The 20,960-nt window shown below is 41.3% G+C and overlaps 1 protein-coding gene across 5 annotated transcripts in view; it reads right to left on the reverse strand.

Moving 5' to 3' along the window:
- Positions 1–20,960, reverse strand: part of LOC131877111 (protein prickle-like) — a 92,510-nt gene that overhangs the window by 50,476 nt on the left and 21,074 nt on the right. The window contains exons 1-2 of one of the 5 annotated variants that reach the window (XM_059222690.1): positions 5,651–5,780; positions 629–1,586 (exon numbers count right to left, since the gene is read on the reverse strand). The exons of 1 other annotated variant lie outside the window; for it this stretch is intronic. In XM_059222690.1, the coding sequence (XP_059078673.1) occupies positions 629–1,407 (779 nt within the window). In that variant the 5' untranslated portion in view covers positions 1,408–1,586; positions 5,651–5,780. Of the gene's footprint in view, positions 1–628; positions 2,124–5,620; positions 5,781–20,960 lie in introns of those variants that run through there. 3 more of the 5 variants (XM_059222688.1, XM_059222689.1, XM_059222691.1) reach the window with 3 other exon arrangements.

The following is a 20,960-nucleotide window of genomic DNA, read 5'->3' on the forward strand; positions in this document are numbered from 1 at the left end:
TTATAAATTGTCCAAATGGTCGTTGTTGATCACCTCCAAATAGAGATACTCTTGATACTTGAGTTGATGGAAGGGAACCCTGACGGCAAACTGGCCGGGGACAAGGGCCGGATTTTCCATCTCCCAGAATCGGCGTTTTGTGCCCTATTACAATTAAGATTCAGATCTTTATGCGCCAGAATAAGGGACTTGAAAACATATCGCTCTTAAGCACACGTTAGACAAGGGGCATATTGACCTACTACGGTGTTTCCATGGCCGGATATTTGGCCAAGCTCCGCATGCATTCTCCGCATTCCCGACTTGAACTTGAACACGCACATTTTCAAGTAGACCCATCAATGAAAGTGGAAGCCCGCAAAAATATCTATCCTCTTTGTGTCCTGGCTTTTTATGTGGCAATTAAAACAAAATCCCAATTTCATAGGACAAGGGCAGACGAGATCTTCCCGTGATGCTTAATGCGTATAAAAAAAGCCATGCAACATGGGATTGAACTTGGTCATTAAAGAATCAAGGGGAACGGGGGGAACGAGGTCTCCTCCGTGACCCCTAAGAACCGAGCAAATCAAGTGTCGTACATGAGGAGACTCATCCTTGTATTTTATGGGATTTCATTGTGTCTTACCTCAGCCAGAATCGATGACAGGCCAATTTGACATTATGGCTTTGTGGATGGCTGGTTTTCCATCCGGCCGATGATGATGAAGAAGACGAAGACGACGAGGAAGGCACCGTAGTCAAACAAGATGAGGTGCTTGGAGATGATACCTTGGCATAACACACCATCGTCTTTTGGATCTCGTTGTCTGGAGTGTCATGTCTTTGACAACTGACACGATTTGTCTCTGTGACATGACCACGAGGATCAGCTGACACAAATCTCCGATGATATCTTGTCAATCTGGCGTTGTCGGTTTTCACTGTGCTTCCAGTCGAGATTTCGTTGCGTTTTGATTTTCTAATTGAGGATGTGAGTGAAGGGAGGGGGACTCGGTTCAAATCCTGATGAATTCCGAGGGGGAATCCAAGAGGGCCGTCAGAATCTTCATTATCTGTTTCATCATCCGAAGAAGACGATGACGAGGGAACCGATCGGATGTCGGAGCTTGCCGAATGTATTGACAAATGCTTCCGTTTATCCCGAAGACCCCGACGGATGGAGCTTTTTCTCGTTGGATACACACTCGGGATCGAGATCAAGCTCGAGCTTCGGTCCCGTCTCAGCACTAACGACGAAGGCCGCTCGGCCTGTCTTTGGGAAAGGCTCTTCTTGACCTTGTTCCCGGGTTTGGAAGTACTTTGGGTGTCCTCCTTTTTCTTTTCACGCACCAGGATGGTAGACACTTTGCCGGTTTTGATGCTGTAGCATTGGGTGGCCAAGAACCCGCCATTGTCTTGGCTCATTTTTATCGGATTTTCAGGAGATGTGAGATAATATCATGGCCCCACCCCGAGGTATCCTGGAAGCTCGTTCGTCAAAGGGCGACCGACACTTGAGCTTCGGAATCACAGTGGGTTTGGCTCAAGATAGTGTTGTAGTAATCCTCGTTTGAATTTAGTCACATCATTTGGGGCGAGATCCTCTAAAGCCAAATATGAGAAGTGGGACTACCAGATTTGGTGGTTGTGTTTTGCCATTTTATGCGTATGAGCTAGGGGTATGTGGAAATTCTCGAATCACTCATTCATTGATTGCGATTAGCCGACCGATGGTTGTTGGAAAAGTGTTAATGCAAGATGCATTTAATGACTCCCTCCTCCCTATCTTAAGCTTGATCTTGAAAAGATTTGAATGATATCCTGGTAATGACTAGGAATTTATTCCTGAAAATTAAGATGAATCGGATTCCTGTTTTTCTCCAACCTCAGCAATCAATGGAGGATGTTAGAACTGTGCCTTGCAGGACACCATGAGCTTCACAGGATTTTGCAAGAAGTCGACATTACTTGCAAAATGGTGATAACCGCACATTTCGCAACAGGTTCAAATGCTTTTCATAAAAAAGTAATGAACTAATGAGCTCTAGAACTTGACAAGTATGACAAGATCTTGGTTTTAGAGGTCCATGAAGTGGGCTTTGGAATCAGATGCAGGTGGATAGATGGATTGATGCATGGAAGCAGAGAATTTGAGAATCGGTGGGGTGAGAAGGTGCTCAAAATGTGTGTTCTAAGCTCTGAACACGCCTATTGATGATGATGATGATCATGATCATGATGATGATCACCACCAGGAGACCCCAAGGAGACAAACATGTATCTCGGATATGTGAGTGATCCCATCGCATAGGGGCAAGTTGGAAGAAAGAAAAAATCCATGCATCTCGTAATTCACTCACTTAATCTTGATTTCCCCTCCAGCTCATGTCATGATCAAGAAAGTCCTTTTTTCCCAACCCTCCTGCCCCCCCTTTCAATTTCTTGTCATCGGAGATCTTGAGCTTGAACTAGATAATGATTATTGAGCAATGCCAGAATGTCCGAAGATATGTTTCCACTCCCTTGCGTCGCAATTCACAATGACCTGCGAAATTACCTCCGAAATGGACTAATTGCTGGCCAAGAATGGCCGAAAGTACTGCATTACGACCTCTTACTCGTTGAGATTACATATAATTTGTGCGGAAGGACCACTCGTGAAGTGACTTGATTCAACGGCAAGTACAACATCAATGAAGTGTCGTCCAAGGACCAAGCACTCAAGGTTATCCGATTGGTTTGTGAACTCTGACGTGTTTATGAGCCCAAATGGCCATTAATTATGCACGCAGTACAGTAGTCAGAGATCGTTCAAGCCTCTGACTCAAGTCCACAAGTCAGAATAAATCCCAAATCGGGCACTGCCGTATTCAAATGAGCTCAATCATCCATACATTCTATACAGAGAGAAAGAGCCGGAATGAGATACGCATTGCCTGGAGTTCGATTAAAATATGCTGGCCAAGGTTGGATCCAACACACTCTGGGGAATGAGCCCCAGGAACACTTGACAAAAACTGCTCACAGCTCCTTGAGCCATAGCATAATGACGAAGTTCCCCTTGTTTCATCTAAACAAGCTGGAAGCCATGTTTGTCAAATCAGCTTCAATGAAGACACAAGGTGCCATTGAGCTCGGGGAATCCGTTGGCCAAAAGCTGCCAAAATTATTAGGTGATCCAGGGAGCTGAGCATTTCAGGGGTAGCCATAAAAAAAAGTTTTCCTGACAGTGAGTTGGGTCGGTTAGCCCCTTTTTATTCGGAAGCTTTGACTGGATTTGTGGACTGGCTGGAATCATTTCATTGAGCATTCGATTCGATGGAGGCAAAATGATATTTGTGCTCCTTATATGTGGTGAGAGCAAGAATCCTGATGAGGCATGACTTTGGGATTTTTCACCTGATGCCAAAATTGATAGGTCCAGCAATCCAGAAGTGCCTCGGCAGATAAATGATGGAGATTGGCTACTAAAAGGAGGTGGAGGCGAGGTGATAATCGCATCCATGAATATCCAGTCACCTTCTCAGGAAACAATAATAATGCAATATTCACTTCGCCGAGCACAGCTTCAATCTCCAAAGTAGCTCTTGAGAACGGCCTTGAAATACTCAAGGAATTGAGATCATTTGCTCGGACCTGGCACCCCGAATTTGGACAGTTGACAAGGGAACAAAAACGAAGCACTGACCAGAAGTGAGCAAAAAGTTCAATTTAAGATAATCTTCTCAGATGATGATAATAGAGACACACAAAAGCCGCCCCTAAAAAGATCGACGACCCAACAGGTGGTTTTACCCCAGCGTTAAGTTTCAAAACGGTTGCTTGACTTTGATTTGTGTCAAAAGGTCCTGTGAATACCTCCCAGTCTTAAGTGGGAGCCAGGTATGGACAAGGGGATTGAATTCCCAGATTTGTTTTCCCTTTTCCAGGACATATTTGGTGTGTCATTTCCAGTCTTGAGTTTGAACTTGAGAACCCAGGGACGCCAATGGTCGAGTTCTCCCCAAGCATCCATCCTGAATTGTTTTACAAGCTGTTTGACTGTTGTTGAGGAATTTATTTGGAAATGGAGTTGGATTATAACCCACTGAACACATGGGGGGGTCGAATGGCCCACATGTGTTTGTGCATTATTTTATTGTTTCTCTCCTTCGCCTCATTTGAGCATCTTCTCTCTCCCACACATCATTTGAGGAATGATAATGTCTCGATTTGAACCAATGATCAATGATGGACTTGGTATTGCACTCCTCTCAGTGCCAAGTAATGATGATGGTGGTTGATTATCAAAGATTTCAAATTCCTCAGGTGAGAATTGAGAAATTGCTGAATCCCTGGCGCTATATTTCATCCAATTTGTCTAATTCCTAGGAGTTTCCTGTGCTCAGAGGGCTCCAAATTAACGGTTCCATGCCACGATGCTCAAGAGGAAGTCACTAATTTCTCAAGTTTCCCGTTTGCGCAAATAAATGATCGTCGAGTTCGCAGCTTGCCATCAAAAACCATCTTTCAGGACGATGAAATGGCTATTTGCAGAAATTCCTTGAGTTGTCAAACTTTCATAGTTCACACGGCTCTTGCAATGGCAATTGGATGCTTTTAAAAGAACGCATCTCCAATTAAAACCGATCTGAAATTAAACACTGATTTCGAAAGTTGTTAGAGTGCACGCAGTTAATTGCAGAAGACAATTTTGAGCAAGGTGGCAAGAAAAACTGAATGGCTTTCCCAATCGAATTGGCATCTCTTATTTCAAGAAGATAATGATTTGTGCTTTCAAAGATATCCTTGACCAAATTCAATGCCTCGTCTGAATTTGATTATTCTGTCAATCACAGACAATCATAGACATCAGATGCCCGAAACTAAAATTTCTAGCAAGAAAAAAAGCGAGAAAGGAAAATCATTAAAATACACTCAGACGTTCTATTCAAGGAATTCAATCAATTTGTATCTTCCGTCAAATTGATTGAAATACAGATTTCTTTTTTTGCATAAATTGCAAAGTAATTACAACGAAACAACGAGTCAAAAAAATCCAAGCTTTTCAAGATGAGCTAAAAATTAACATCCATATCAAATAGAAATTCAAGATTTTCAAGATCAAGTTAATACCTAAGGTGACTAAAACGAAGCGGAAATTGCATTTTGTCGTTTCATTGAGATAGAAACCTGATGCCAAAGAGAAACCGTTTGGTTTTCCAAGCAACAACAACAACAACAACAACCATTGAAAGGGGTGCCAATGGTTTCAAGGAATCTGGCACCATCTCAGACAAGCAACTGTTGCGTGTTCTTTGCAACTTCCCAAAGGAATGTTGAATTGGTCGAATTGTTCTGGCAACCTTCAGAACAAAATCAATCTTGCTTTAATTGATGGTCAATCAAGGCAATTGTTCAGCTTTGATTCGCGCTTTGTTTCTCAAGAGGCGAGGTTTTTTTGTCACTCGTTGATGTTAAAAGCTAGATTTTCTTAGAAACAAGACTCGATGGCCAAGGTCAAGAAGCTAGCCTTAGTACATGAATGGACAGGGCAGCAAGCTCAAGTCATACGCGATTTCCTATCAGATTATGCCTTCACATTGATCGGATGTGCTCCAACCAGTCAACCACCAAATCTGGCCAGGTTTTTAATTACCATGTGCGGCTCTTGCTTCATCATAATTACCACATCCTTACTTACACTCCACACTATTTCACTTGGCGAATGTATGTACTTGGGTCGGAATGTAGAAATAATGACTTGGAGAATTTCAATCACGGCTCAATTAGTGGCGTCTCGTCAAGTTAAGTCGGGCTGATTATTCATTCCCACTTCAAAGACTGAATGAGCTCCTGAGGATCGACAGTTTGGTGGCTAACGGACATGATTAATGACCTCCTGATTTCCGACCCAATCACAACACTTCACTTTCAAATCACTTCTATTCATCGCCAACACCTACTCTTCTTCAGGAGACAGACATATTTGGAACACAGTGTGGAGGCTCACCAATGCTGGATGGCCAGCTTCCCGGACGATTCCCACCGTTCGTTTCTCTTGAGTGGATGCAAAAGCAATTCAGCAGCCTCTAACGCCATTGACGATGAAGCTCGGCAATTTTTCATATTTTATGAACTCTTTGAATGGATCACCATGGATCTCTTTCTCCCAACTTCATCACGTCTCTTTTTTTGTCGTCCACGACACTTTGTCCAACTTCTCACATTAACTCATGTGGTTTCCTCGTTTTCTAACCCAGAAAGCCCAGCCGATTAGTGTTCGTTCAGAAGCGCCTTTTTCCCCTTACGCACTAATTCGATTTATTTTTTTCCACCAAATTTCTCGCTCTCACGGAACACAATCCAGGAAGAAATCGTGCTCTACTGGATCCTTCTGGGAGATGTCTTTCAATTATTTCGAACAGTTGCATTCGTTTTAATTTCTCGAGTGGGTCTTTCAGTGCTCCCACGTTGTTGGATTTCCAGCGATCCTCGATCCCCGCAATTTGTACTCGTACTGTACCATGTTGTCAAACGGGAGAGGCAGGTTCAAGATGGGGGTTGAACTGGAGACTTCAAATTCAAATGGCAGAATAACACAACGACACTGTCTTCACCAGGACCCCGCTGGTTGAGGATCCCACTATCGGATTGTCATGCAAAGGAGGCATTTCGGAGCTGTGAGAAAAAACCATGATGAACAATGACACCTTTCACACTTCGAACACTTCGAACACTGGCAGAGTGGCAAACGGCACCCTAGAGCCAACAGATATCCATTGAAACCTCTTTCTCTCTCCTCTTGAATTAATAGCTTGAAACTGAGAAGATGAGAAGAGCGAGCGAGCGAGTCCGAGCAATGATTTTTGGTTGATCATGGGAGCTGCTCACCCGACGAACTCGCGACACCGACTGAAGAGCGATGATCTTCTGACTCGAGAGAAGCGATGAGCGATACCTCTATCCTCCAGTACTATACATCGTACTCACAGATGGCTCGTTCGACTACACCACTTCTACATTGGTACACTTCTCCTCCCCCTTCTAAGGAGCGACTTCAGACAACCAACCGCGAACCGTTCGTACGTAGTAGCAGAAGTGGTAGTGCAAAGTCTACACGGAAAGCAAAGTGTTGATGATGAACATATCCAATAAACTGGGCTTGGAACATCTTCATTCATTCATTCATTCGCGACTTCAAACCATCAGTTCAAATGCAACGAGTTTCTCCATTGACACTCATAATCAAGCAAAGCTCAACAGCATGGAGGAGTGATTCGATTCAATAAGCATCCCAGAGGGGCCTTTTCGTATAGGGTTGAAAACAAAAATTTACCAATGTAAGAGTTTGGTCAAATCGGTTTGTTTCTTGGTGTGGAAAGACATAAAACATTCCAGATTTGCGGTTAAAGCAATTGCAGAAGAAAAAGAGTTTTGGCTGCGCAACAGATCTTGCATTGGATGTTCAACACTGGCTTTGATCATTCTTAACCCCACTTCAAAACTACAAGACTCCAAAAGAGATGCACGTTAAACTTGGGATTCCTTGCCAAGGTGAAGTATATCTCCCATCCATTGCACGAAAAAAAAAAATCCAAATTGAGCTATAAGACTCATCCTGAGCAAAAATCGGAGGATATGGGCTCGATTAAGTTTCTTGTTTCCTCGTGTTTTACAAGTGGAGAAGTATATTTCTTTCTTGAGTGGATCGATGCGAGGATGAAAACTCCGAGTGGAGCTCGGCTGAATTTCTAATGGGTGCAAATTCAGGGCCTAGATCGTAGCCTTCGCAGGGAAAACACGTCGCCAGCAAATCTCCTTGATATCATCATTTGTCAGGTCTGGATCTCTCTAATAAAAGAGTAGACATTTCACGTGAGCATTGGTGCAACGCTAGGGTTGCACTTCCTTTAGTTAGAGGTCTCTAGTCAGGACTCCATGTATGATTCTGAATTGTAAATTCAAATCCACGTGAATTATTCGAATTCCACACCACACTCTATCCATATTCAGTACGGAAAAGTTCCAGATAATTCTCCATGCTCAAGACATGGTTTTTGTTAACTCAATCGAGACTTGGCGAACAGGACCAGGATCATGAGATGCATCAAGGATATTCTTGTTGTTGAAGGTTGTTTATGATGAACTCGAAATTGTCAGCTTCCTCTGGTATGAAAGTTCATTATAAGCTTCCTTCTGTGTGGAAATAGATATCCGACTCGGCGACATTTTTATCTCGATTTGACTACTCGTCAACTATCAGGACTGCATCAGAGCTACAGTAAGCATGTATTAAGTGAGCAACTTCTTGGCCTTGACAACTGAGGGACAATGCTCAATGCTCAGCAGAGCTTCTCAAAAAGCGCACAAGGGACTCGCTCAAGTTTTGATAGCTAAGGAGATAATGATTAACAAAGCCAGACGTCAAATCAACCACTGTCACCCCTCCACCCTTCAAGAGGTCTTCAATTAGATATCAGATAATCATAGCTTTAAACCTGGCGAAGCCAGTGTGTTGCGTCAAAAGACCATGATTATAGATACTTAAATGGTGTGAATCTGAAGCATTTGGTTGTTCGTTTAATTCTAAGGAAACATTATGAAAAAAAAAACTTTCTTTAAGATTTGTTGTCGGAAAATTTCGAGTATTAGAAATCCTGTTTCAGTCGACAATAAACATGGAATTGTCGGAATGAATTTGGATAAATACGATGACTTAAATTTTCTGTTGCCAAACAAAAACTCTTCAGGTTTACCTTCAATCAATATGAACGATGCCCTCCTCTAAATCGAGATCTCTAAACACGTTCCGAAACGAAGTGTCGCTCATGAAGTTTAAGGCTTCGATTTGGGTCTTGATAACCGCACTTCATATGAAACCATAACCGAATACCTGAGCACTTCCTAATGAAACCCAGTCACACCACAAAACCGGTGACTGGTCTAGTTTTAATGGCTTTCAAGCCTGCATTATGATTACTTCTATTTTGGCATACAAGCAGTCTCAACGATAAAAAAAAGACCCGCCAAATGTTCCTATCGTCCCTGGTTTAGCAGGAAAAAAACTATTCGCGCAGGAACTCCAAATGCATACCGCCATTTGAGAAACAGTAGCATTCATGCCAAGTCATCTCCTTCAGTTTCTCTACACTTGTACCAAGAGAAACAAAGAGGCTGCTCCTTGATCCAAAATTTGGGCAGTTTACACCTGTCGGCTACAAGTCACCGCCAAACAAGTCCAAATTATGGGCGCGAGACGACAAGAGCAAAGTAATTAAGGAAGTGATTACAATTTAGACCTCATCGCCGAGGAAAAGTGAGAGATTCAGTGTTGGTTGGTTCGAAAAGCGACAGCCTGAAATTCATCTATGCTTTACGTATTTTGCTTGTACAACAGTATTTGTTCTTTTGTAGAGATCTGGGTACGGAAACAAAGCGGGAGAGCTTGCCAATTCACACGTGAAGGTGTCGAGAATCCAATTTGATAGGATCCAAGTGCTAATGAGGAGGTTGTAATTAATCCAATCCCAAGTCAAAGTAGGTCAGGGATCGCCGATCAAATCCAGCCTCAAACATGAACCTCTTTTCGACACATGCAAGAAATTAATTACAACCGACTGCGTCACTTCTCAGGGCCAATTTTGGTTCTTCCTGATCTAAAACACGTACATTCAATAAAAGTAATCTATCTACCCAAAATTTGGACAAAATGAAGATAAATAAATTCGACAACGAGAACAAAATCCTACAAATTATTGTACCTTTATTGTTCTACACATCCTTCGACCATGTTTTTGGATCTGTTAATAACAGGTATGCTGAATTTTGGACCTAAACGCATTGACCAGCTGTCAAACGAGACATTTGGTATCATAGAGATAGAAATGGCCTCGTTGAGAAAGAGATTAACATTATCTTCAAGGCACGGAATGGTCTCATTTTCTGATTTCAACACAATAGGTATATGGACGTATTAACTAATGAGAAATGAACAAATCCAGTACAAAAGATTTCAGACGCTTTTGGGGAAACAGGGATTTTGAACAGTACAAAAGAGTTCAAGGCGAGGGTCCCTTTTTCGCGAATCGTCCCATCACAATTCTATTCATTCCCATCGATTTTTGTCACAAACCCTGTGGGCCGATCTAATGACCTCCAAAGTTGAATGGGTATAAACTTGTCTCCAACCATTAGAAGACTTCCGAAACTCCTCATCTTGTCCGCAGATCCACTCATTGATATATACAGTGGCTCTTTTTAGCGAAGCCAGATTGTTCAACAATTCCTGGGATCCTGCTAATTTGAGTCAAAATATCTCTCTGGAAATCGTTCGAAACTCAGATAAGATTGTCTTGGGCCGTCCGTTTGTTTACATAACTGTCTCGGATTATTATTGTGGCGCCAAACTTGAAAAGATAACAAGACAAATAAGGGTGCACAACCTGTTTGGGACGCAGAGGGTTTCGGATTCTCCGTGGACAGGGGGCCCTTTCTTCACCTTGGGATTTTTGGGCCTCCCTGCACATTTTTCAACAATCTCCCTGATTTTAGGCATTAAATGGCGAGCAATCCAGATACGAAAAAAGGCATATCTCTCCCTGTCTTCCTTGAGTTGGAGGGAGATCTTGAACCCTGATCAGTCGAGGTGGGATGAGAGTAATGCGGCAATCACGACAATCGCTTTTTTGCATCCAGGCCTGTTGTCATAAAATGATTACTCGCCTTTTAATGGCATCATTTCGCAAAGGACCTTCTGCATGCCATTTCAATTCCACAAGTGTTATCTACCAACCCCAACAAAGAGAGAATGGGAGACCACATGTAAATACCATTCATGACGTTTGTCCTTTTTCCTAGTCAAACTCGATCGTTAATCCGCCCAGTCAGAACGATATGATGCTCCTACAAATACTGTACATACCTGAAAATGAGAAAAATATGTTAAGGAGCTATTTGATAATTCACTTACCAGAATCCGAAACGCCTACCAGTCATGATGTGGATAGCCGGAGTAAAATGAACGTATATGATTCGTATACAATTCAAAGCAAACCATCGCGTGCTGCTTTCTATGAAACCTGGTTTATAATGCCAGCATGACAAGGAACAACGCTTGTGTAGATGGCTTGCTAAATATAATATCAAATGTTCGTAGACTATATTCTGATCGGGGGGAGTCGTTGCCAGAAATTATATTTGAATGCATTCAGGGTATGTTCACCAATGTGGTTCGTGTTTATGACAGAAAAGATCTGAGTGATTGTCCTTCCAATAGTAGAGTCATCCCTGTTGAACTGCCATAAATCTCGTTTCAATCGATTGGTCGTCTCGAAATACATTCAAGAGCTTTATTGACCAACAAGAGATAACTCCGTCGTTCAGGATACAGAATTTTCCGAGGTCAGCTGACTGATTGCGATCGAATGACTCGGAAAATGAATCTCATAGACCTTGCGTAAGTCGATAGCTTTTCCCCCAAATATGTTTACGCATAACCAATTTGGTTTCAATCTTATTCCTATTTGCACCACCACAGAAGATTATCATGCAAAGTTGGGTGCATCGCATACGAATGAGCGAGAGATTTCAACGAACTAAAGAGTTCGGGGAGGATCCCCAGTCAGCCATAACTGTCGTGGGGATTTACTGCAAATTGGAGCTCTCTCACTCGCTCTCTCCATGTCTTGGATCCATGAAATCAAGGGGGGCCTATTGCTCTACATTCGGTTAATATTGGCTTCTTGATGTTTGACATGGACCTCGTGTTGTTTTCTCGACCTCCCTGGAAATTCCCGTGGTCTTTGAAGCTCTTCGATTTTTTTGGGTTATTGGGCAAATCCTCCTGGTCACCTGATTGAGGTCATTCATTGAAAGTGGAAGGTGATTTCTCTGAGTAGGATGGTGGAGGGGTCAAATCGAAGCTTTATATTTGGTCACCCCTGCTAAGCTAGCATTAACATGTTTCTCCTTGTTCTCCGCCGACTAACCTCAGGAGTTTTGGGGCTTATCCACGTGAAGTGTGAGGCCCATTGTTCTTTGTGGTCTATTTTGCTCGAAAAGTCCAGGTTTTTTTATCGCTTCGTCTCCACTTTTCAACATGAAGTAGGGCTGTTTTGCTAGTCTCACGAGGAACACTTTTACCGAAAGGCATGAGATCATTTTTATGATGAACACTCATTCTCAAATGCATTGGCGATTTTGGAAAGATGGGGAACACAAGAATCGACCGGCACAAATTAGCCCTCTGAAATATTTTTAAAGTTATTTCACTACGAGCAAATAGTTTGCTGCTTCTAAAATTTGTTGTGTACTTCTTCACAGGTAACGGACCTTTATGAGCTTTAAATCTCGAATGAGATCGGCAACTCGTTCTCTAGTGCTAGAGTGAGTCACAGTTTAAACACGTTTTAAATCTTTTCTCGCGAGACAGAGGACCATCTCATTGTGGTACAAGTTCATTTTCCGTGCAATATGAGGTCGCCATAAGTCGCCCTGAACTCATCTCGTGGCCAAGTACATCACATGGTGGATCGTTCGCTCTTTCGCACACACGATGGCTGCTTGGTCGGATGGATGGATGGTTGGCTCGACGAATCTTCTTTTCGTAATTCCAACCCAAACTCCGATCTTTTGACCCGAGCTTGTCAAAACCCCACTGAAAATTGCGCCACGCGGAAAAATTTCGAATCCGAGTCAATTAAAGTGGATGAGATTGGAGGCAATATAATTCTGGCGAGAGAAAAATAACATGGATGATGCTCAAATGTGATTTCATCCGCATTCTTCTGGATTTGGGGTGTTTCGAAGTGACCCTGAATGCGTAACGGCAAAAATGAGAACGTGTTCAATGCTTTGGTTTGGGTGAAAGAAAAAAAAATCGAGCGAAATGAGGTACGCACGTGAAATATGGCCGCCGATTTCAATTACACAGATAGCAAAATACGTCTTGATGCGAGAATCCATTTGGTCGATGGGATTGTATTTTTCCCATACTCAAAATCGCTTTTTGGTCTTGACGAGCGCATAAACTTTAATATCGATTTGCGGGCTGATGGAATAACACTGACGTCGTTCTAGTTCGGGAAGTGAAGTAGAATGGCTGGCGGACCACAAGGAACCATCCTTGCGCCATTCTCAGATTATTTGTTCCGTGTTATTCCAGGGCCTCGTCAATGGGATCAATTAAGGAAGCTAGAGATGCATTCAAATTCAGAATGGCAAGAGATATTTGGTTGTGATTCCAATCTAAAGTCAACACTTCCTACAAATAATCGGAATAATAGCTGATCCCATCAACAGCGAGTACAAATTCTACGAGGACGCATTGGACTATAGTAGGTATTCATCCCGAGTGATCGACGAACACGACGGGATGATGCTTCAAGTTTTGGTCAGAACACATCGTCTTCTTTATCCGGCTGACACACATACAAATATTTCCAAATACTAGGCCCGAAAAAGTGACGTCTTCAAGGTGTACAATAACAATAAAATACGAGCTCAAATCAAGAGCTTAGGCATCAATTCCCATTGGGCACTGATCACCATAACTTCAACGTGACTTCTGCTTCATGACACAAACTTGAAGATAGTTCTGAAGAGATTATGTTGATAGTACATTTTTATTAACAAGCAACTTCAAAATCAAAATGAATGCTGGACCTAACACAAAGGAGTGTAGTCAGGATATACCATAATGTGTTTTCTAAAGTACGACTGCCAATCTGAAGATTAATGTGTTTCCTCCTTATCAAACCTTGGTAGGTGTAATTGTTCTCCAACTGAAACAGACTCATTTATCTTTACATGCTAAATCAAGCCATTGTTCCTCGAATGGAAAAACTGTCAAGCATTGAATTTCACTAATAATTAATAACTGACTTCAATCTACAAAGAAATCTCACATCTGTGTCTTCTAAATATATTCCATATGTTTTTACTCAATAAGTCAAGGAAATTGGCTCAGGTAAAAGTGTCGAAGAACACTCTTCGATAGTTTTTCTAGTTTTAACAGATTTTAGTAATTAGCTGTTAAATAGTGTTCCATAAATTCATCCAAAAGCCATCAAATGATTTTGTAAAAAAAAGGATCTTTTCAAATGTTAAACGTAACGTAGAGTGTGATTCCTTTGAGAGTGAGTTGGATCAAAAGATCGTGAAAAGGGAACCATTTGCAGGAAACTTCGTCAAGATGATTCCAGGACTCTGGTCGTCAAATCCAGTTCAATGCAATTTTTTTTCGTGACCTGAGATAACACTAACAAGGAGAAAAGAAGTTGCCACCAGGGGTGAATTTCATTAGCCTCCAAAAAGTATACTTCTTCAAAAAGTGTCGTACTATAGGTTAATCGGGTCATTAGAGAGACCAGCTGTTGATTAATGGGCTCAAGCAAGAGTCTTTTACTCGATTTTGGAGAAATTGGCCGAATTCGAGTCCAAACTCGTTAAAAAATCATTACTTACCATACATTCCGTCCGATAATGGGCTTTTCTTCGTCATGAATTGACCATGTAAGAAAGCAGGTCTTGAATGATGATTTCGTTAGCCTTGTTTAGCTTAATAGAAACAAGATGAGTCTCTTTGTTTGATTTAAATCCAGTAAAAGGCTCGAGTATTTGACGCCCTCTAATCCGACAAAAAGTCTTATGCTTTAGCACAACAACCTTGCCATGACTGTTGCAAGAACCCCTTTTTGTACGATAAAAATAGCTCCGTTCCGAATTCAAAATATCAAACATTGTTTGAGGGTGGTCGAATCGACACTCTCACTTTCCTAATGGTATTTGGGGCATTGAGCACTTTGAGCAATATGTGGGATGAGTCAGCCATTAGGTCATCTTCAGTTAACACATGCAGACTCCCAAAAGGGCAAAACGATGTTTTACAATGCGGCACTCAAATTGGTTGAAAAGAGGTTTGACAGAGATATTTGACTTGCCAAGACTTTCCTCTCATACATGAGCACGGCTCGTGATTTATAAAAGTAATATTATAACATTCAAGGAAGTCATCTAGATAAGTTTTTCTTATGCTTTTTTTAAAGAAAATTCAACTAACAAAATATATTCTTCCACTTGAACGCAAAAGCGGATTGTCTAGTAAATGTTTTTTTGCTATTTATGAAATGCCAGACCTCCCAATTTCACTAAAGCAAACGATTCATCTGAGGTCAGAAGTCCCAATCTACGACGGCTTGCTTATCTAAAATGAGCAATACCAAAGCTGAAGTCACTATTCAAATGGGCCTAACCAGTCATATCTTGGAATTGGTCGAGAGGTCTGAGGGTCTGGGCCCTTTAATGTGGAGATATAAATTACCAAACCTCCGATAGCCTTACATTTGACCAAAAACGAATGCATTCCTTTGGGAACACTGGATAAATTCTATTGGCACGGTAACACCGATAAACGTTATTATCCACCGATTAGTTGGCGGTGCTTATTTTTAAATTTGTGGCAAAATGTTAAAAGGTTTAGATAGAAACTTTAAGGGTTATCAATATCGTGTAAGGTTAGGTAAGTTTAGACTAGGTTTGATTAGGTTAGGTTAAGATTTAAAAAAGTAGCACCGCCAACCAATCGGTGGAGAATAACGTTTACCCGAAAACACCGGCGCTATAAGTAGTACGATAGGCAAATTTACTGTTGAATTTTGAACAGTGAGCGGCGAACATGAGAAGAGGAAGGTTGATTCTGAGTAATCTTTATGGTCCTGGCCGTGGTACAAGAGATCTTTCTTGTTAATTGAAAAGTCTGTAAATGGCTGACATGAGGAGAATAAACATGATTGTGGAAGAAGATGAGGAATCCTTGACCTTTACTCCTTTCCACGCAATTTAGTTAATTTCACTCAAACACCTAATTCGAAAGAGTATATCTCCGTGTTCATCCTTGTTTGCCAGAATTCAAATGTCAAAAGGTATCTCAAGAGTTCATGACCACAAGAAATCAAGGAATGCCAAGAGATTTTGACGAGTTGGAGAAATCCCTACCAAAATAGACGGAGGTCAGGTATTTCTAATGTTGTTCTTTGCCCCAAGAGTCCGATGCAAGAAGGCATACGAGTAATGGAAAAGGGTTGACCTTAAATTGCAGAGCATCTCCCCTAAAATTGTGTTGGCGGTTTCGAACAGATCTCCATAAACGAACATTATTATTAACATTCCTGCCGTGTGATCTAACATGTGATAAAGTGTGTTTTTCTTCCCCCTTAAATGGCAGCAACTTACCATTATGAGACAACATTATTCGAGTTTTCATTTCCTAAGCACATGCCTATTTAAAACGCCCATCCTTCTCTATTGTGTAAAAGATGTGAAAGATGACGCCCCTGTTTGTTGTCGTGATGAAGGCGCTTACAAGCCCCATCTAGCGGCTAGAGTTAACGATAGAAGACGCTGCATTTTTCGAAGGAAAATAGCATTTTAACGCCATCTACTAGGAGACTGGGAAACGAACATGCCCCCCAAAAATCGGAGCATGATGGCTTTTTTCACGCAACCTTCATAACATCGGTGGAAGAGTGCTTTGAAAACCGGCTTTAAAATTGTCATCAATTCATGCCAAATCCATAAAAAAGCTAGAAATTGCGAAAAAGATGCTTACATTTGAACAAGCCTTTGCAGTTTGTAGAGTCTCGAAAAATCTTGTCCATAATTAAAAGTTAAAATCGGCCATGTCATTATTGAGACCCAGAACTCCAACATGAGTAGCATAAAAGCTCGAATCAAATCGGTTAATAGGTTTTGGCAGACATTCGCATGACTTCCTAAATCAAGCGTTTTTTAAGGTCGCTTCCGTGTCAAGGGCTCTAGTTGGTTCAACTGTTATGTCATTGATGGTCAGTTTTCTGGCCGTCCAATCATTTGATTGACAGGTACCCTCATTTTTCTAAGGGGTCATCATCATCATCATGTTCTTCAAAACCATCTCCCGTTTTTCCTTACTTTACCACAGGTCTCAGCTCGTTTCCCCTTTTTTGTTCAAGTCTGCTTGAACCAACAAAGATTAATGGTTTATTACCAACATGTAACAGGGTTGCCAAACGAGGGTTCCTTGATCCGTCCTTTGTTCTTCTGAAGCTCTCGAGCTCTCGATTTGCAGCTGGATTTTGGTCAAGGGTTGGTGCCTTTCGTGGGAATTCATGGTATGACGAGTCTCACTCAAAACTTGCTCCCATTGCTGTTTCAAGCAGGAATCAAAGATGTAAACCATGGCGGATTTGACACTAATTCGATCTTGATCCCGGGGCTCCTTCGAACACGCTAGATTGACATTTTGATCCGCCATTTGATGTGGTGTTCGTTCAACACTTCCACATATGGTTCCTTTGTCTCTTGATCTGCTGGAAGGCATCTAGCCGATCGTCAAATCTATGGGCAGTTCTGCTTGAATCTGATGAAGCTTGGAAGCTTGCATGCAAACCCTAATTTCCGTTGTTACCTCTGTACAGTACAGACACATAAAAACTTTGCAACTCAAGGACGAAAGGTTCTCTTAGGGTGGATTTGTCATTCTCAGCTCATGATATTGATCATTCAAAAAGATTACCTTCAGGCTAACAATCATTATGAAACGCTGTTTTCATTGCTTGTATTGCACTTTAGAGCACTTGGATAATACGTGCGAATTAAGCAAGTGCATAAAATCAAGTCGATATATTCAATTGACTTTCGTAAAATTTCAATCCTTTGTGAGAAATGTAAAAAGCGGTGATTAAAACTTCGAGCTCAATAGCTCTAAATAGTATATTCAAAGCCACAAAGCCAAACTAAATGTGTTTCAAGGGCGGTGGCTCCAGTTTTGTCAATCTACTTTCACCATGAGTCTCTTGTTTTATGTCTTGTCAAGGCAATATGTCATCTACAGGGCGGAGAATCTGGAGAATATTCACACAAACCTCGCCCTGTGCACCGTATCAGAAACACCGGAGCAGGACACAGAATCTGGACAAGGTAATTGAGGGAAAGTTGAATTCAGAAAACAATCATTACTCCCGAACTTGTCATGTCCTCTTGTCAAATGTCAATGGTTTGTCGTGAAAGATTTGCCCATTGGCTGCAGGTCCTTCAGGACAGACACATTTCACCATGGTCAATCAGGCCTGACATTTACAAACCAAACCCGACATTAAGAAAGTAGAGCCCTCGAGCTTCCACAGTCATAATCAAATTAAATGCGAAAAAAATTAATTATAGACTTGCCATTTCTGAACGTGAGCAAGACGTTCTGGGATGCTCTTAGCCGTGAGAGAAAGTACTAAGCATAAACGGAATTGGATGTTGATTGAGATAACAACCCCCGTAATTATCTGATTTAACACAGGTTTGCTCATATAACCGATCTTGAAAGCCACCAAAAATGAAACCATCAAAATAAATCTTGGACAAACTTGGAAAGGGTTTTGTTCTCTTTTCCTTTGGAAACGAACCCCCTCAGGAACTGCAATTACGGTACATCCATCCAACTTGCCTCAAAAACCTCGTTCTTTTCCACTACCATGTAATCATGGCAAGCAACTCCTGACGTTCGCTTTTGATGGGGCTTGGATAAAGTTGCAATTAACGGCTCTGGTATGATAAAGTGTATTTTATAGCTTTGATCCGAATTTTGCAATAGTCATGGACTTCTGCGCTTGTAGACTCTCAAATCTCCCTTTGGAGAAATCATGACCAAAATGTTGCACAATCATTGACTGTAAATTTGGTTATGGATTTGCGCACTGCATTAAGGTCGGTTTTGAGCATTGGATTTCAGTGATCTTAAAAGTAGTCCTCGAATCAGCATATATCCCAATTTCATGCCAGAGCATTAGAAAGCGATTTCATAAGGACTAATTTTCTTGTCAAGTTCACAGATTCAAGGCTAAACGAAAATTCTGGTAATCGCCTCATTTGTTTTGACTTGAATAATTCCTTCAATTAATTGAAATCCATAATTTGCAGACTGGGCCATAATCAGGGAAACCATGATAATTGCTAAGCGTTTAACAAACATTTGTTCAAATGGATTGCGCACTTCCTCGATCAAACAAAAAAAATGGCATCAAAAATAGTCGGAACAATAAGGAATTAGTCCCCAAAAACTTCAGATCAGAAGAGATGCATTGAAATCTCGTTATACCAATTTCAGTTATCGCAACTATCCTGATATAAGCACCATTTTTGATAAAACCGACTTTTACTATATAAACTGCTTTGTTTATAAAAACCAAACCAAAATGCAGAATTCAGATGCAGTAGCCTCTTTTGGGAGAAATGTATTGGATTTTTTAAAATAAATTCGTACTTTTCTCTTCAGACAATCAAAGAAAAATTTGAGATGCTGAATCTTATCAAGAGGCTATTAATAAACACAAGTTGAAAAGTCCTGTATTTAAAAAAAAGTTCAGAAGAAGTAACAATATCTTTCAAGCCAAGGCCAAACAACAAAATATATATTTCTTCAACGTATATTGAAATACATTACGTTCGGTTATTGGAACAATCTGGTCATAAAAAAAACTTTTTTCGTCATTCCGTATTTTGGTGGTTCCTACCTACGGATTTTATTGTTTTAATACTTCCAGCAATCGTCAGTTACCACACATGAAATCCACTTGCTCTTTCGCCCATTGCCCGTTAAACATTTGACTCACGATTTTTTACCAAAAAAACAACAATGTTGACCTCCCCCTCGTAGACCAGTAAAAAATGCCCCAGCCAACGTCTACTTTTCATCATTTTGATGCCAAAGCCTTGAGCAAGTGGAACCCTAACAACATCGCCACCATCACCAACAGTCAGTCCTACAGGCTCATAATTCTCAACCTAAATAAGGTAGCACGACAAAAGGCAATTAGTGGCATTTTCTCACAATTTGAGAGCTGTTTTACTCCTAGGGGGAAGGAGATACCTTTCAAATGGGGAGGGCTGGTCTGAATGGCGGTGAGTTTCGCAGCTTGTGAGTGATTGCCACATTGCCGCCATCACGGTGGCTTTGCCACGGATCATTCCCGTGAGGTGAGTTGTTTACAATTGGCCAACACAATAAGAACAACAACCTTCAGAATGGTATGGAGAGCAACGCTTTGGACTTCTATTAAATGACAAGTGCAGCATTCTCCGTCGTTTGAGACTCGGGTTAGGATCGGCATTGTTCGCGTTATCCGAGTTTCATTTTGAAGAGTGGCAAATGTCCAGGAAATGGTCTGATCACGTTCCCTCTCACCTCGGAAAAGAATTGAAAGTGGCAATGTCTCTGGACTTTTTGAAAAAGATTGGTGGGACCAAAAGCAAAATCGGCTCGAGATGGTGGGAACTCCAATTAGAACATGGAAGTAGAGCACACACTCACAATACCCATTGTCTATGGCCATTTCAAATCCTCCCATCCTCGTCATGACTTGGGAAGTTCCCAAAGTTTTTATTCAGTACGCTAGATCAATGCTCAAAGGGTTATATGTTATAGCTTTTATTCCAAGAGAACCAAAAAATGTGGTAGGCCATGCTCCAAATTAGCAACACTGACAACATTTCAAGCTATTAGTGTCTTGTAGGTAGGTTTGTTATGCTTGGAAATTTGCACATTACGTGAACTCAAACAAGGCATTTCTCAGGCAATCTGGTACGTAATCAGGATGTCATTAGAGCGCCATTAGTCCCATGCAAAAATGTGCCAAACAACACTTTCGAGCTGATTTGGTAGAAGCGGGCATAACCTTGACATGTTCATCTCATGTCAGATCAGGACTCCAAGCTGAAGACATGCTTTACCCNGAAGCCTGCCTTCAAGGTGTCCAGTAGGCCTAAATGACTCAAGATAAAGTCAACTTGACCACCACAATAGAGCCAAACCATTTTTCTTTTCTTTTGGTCAACATATGGCCAATGGGAAATGAAATGTGCCAAAACCTTAATGGGAGCGTATTTCTTTGTAAATAGGTAATTTAATATCCGACAGCTGATTGTTCATGGCCAGGAGAGACTCATAATTAACGCAGAATAAAACTTAACCT

The sequence above is a fragment of the Tigriopus californicus genome, chromosome 2 (genome assembly GCF_007210705.1).
Source record: "Tigriopus californicus strain San Diego chromosome 2, Tcal_SD_v2.1, whole genome shotgun sequence".
Lineage (NCBI taxonomy): Eukaryota > Metazoa > Arthropoda > Copepoda > Harpacticoida > Harpacticidae > Tigriopus > Tigriopus californicus.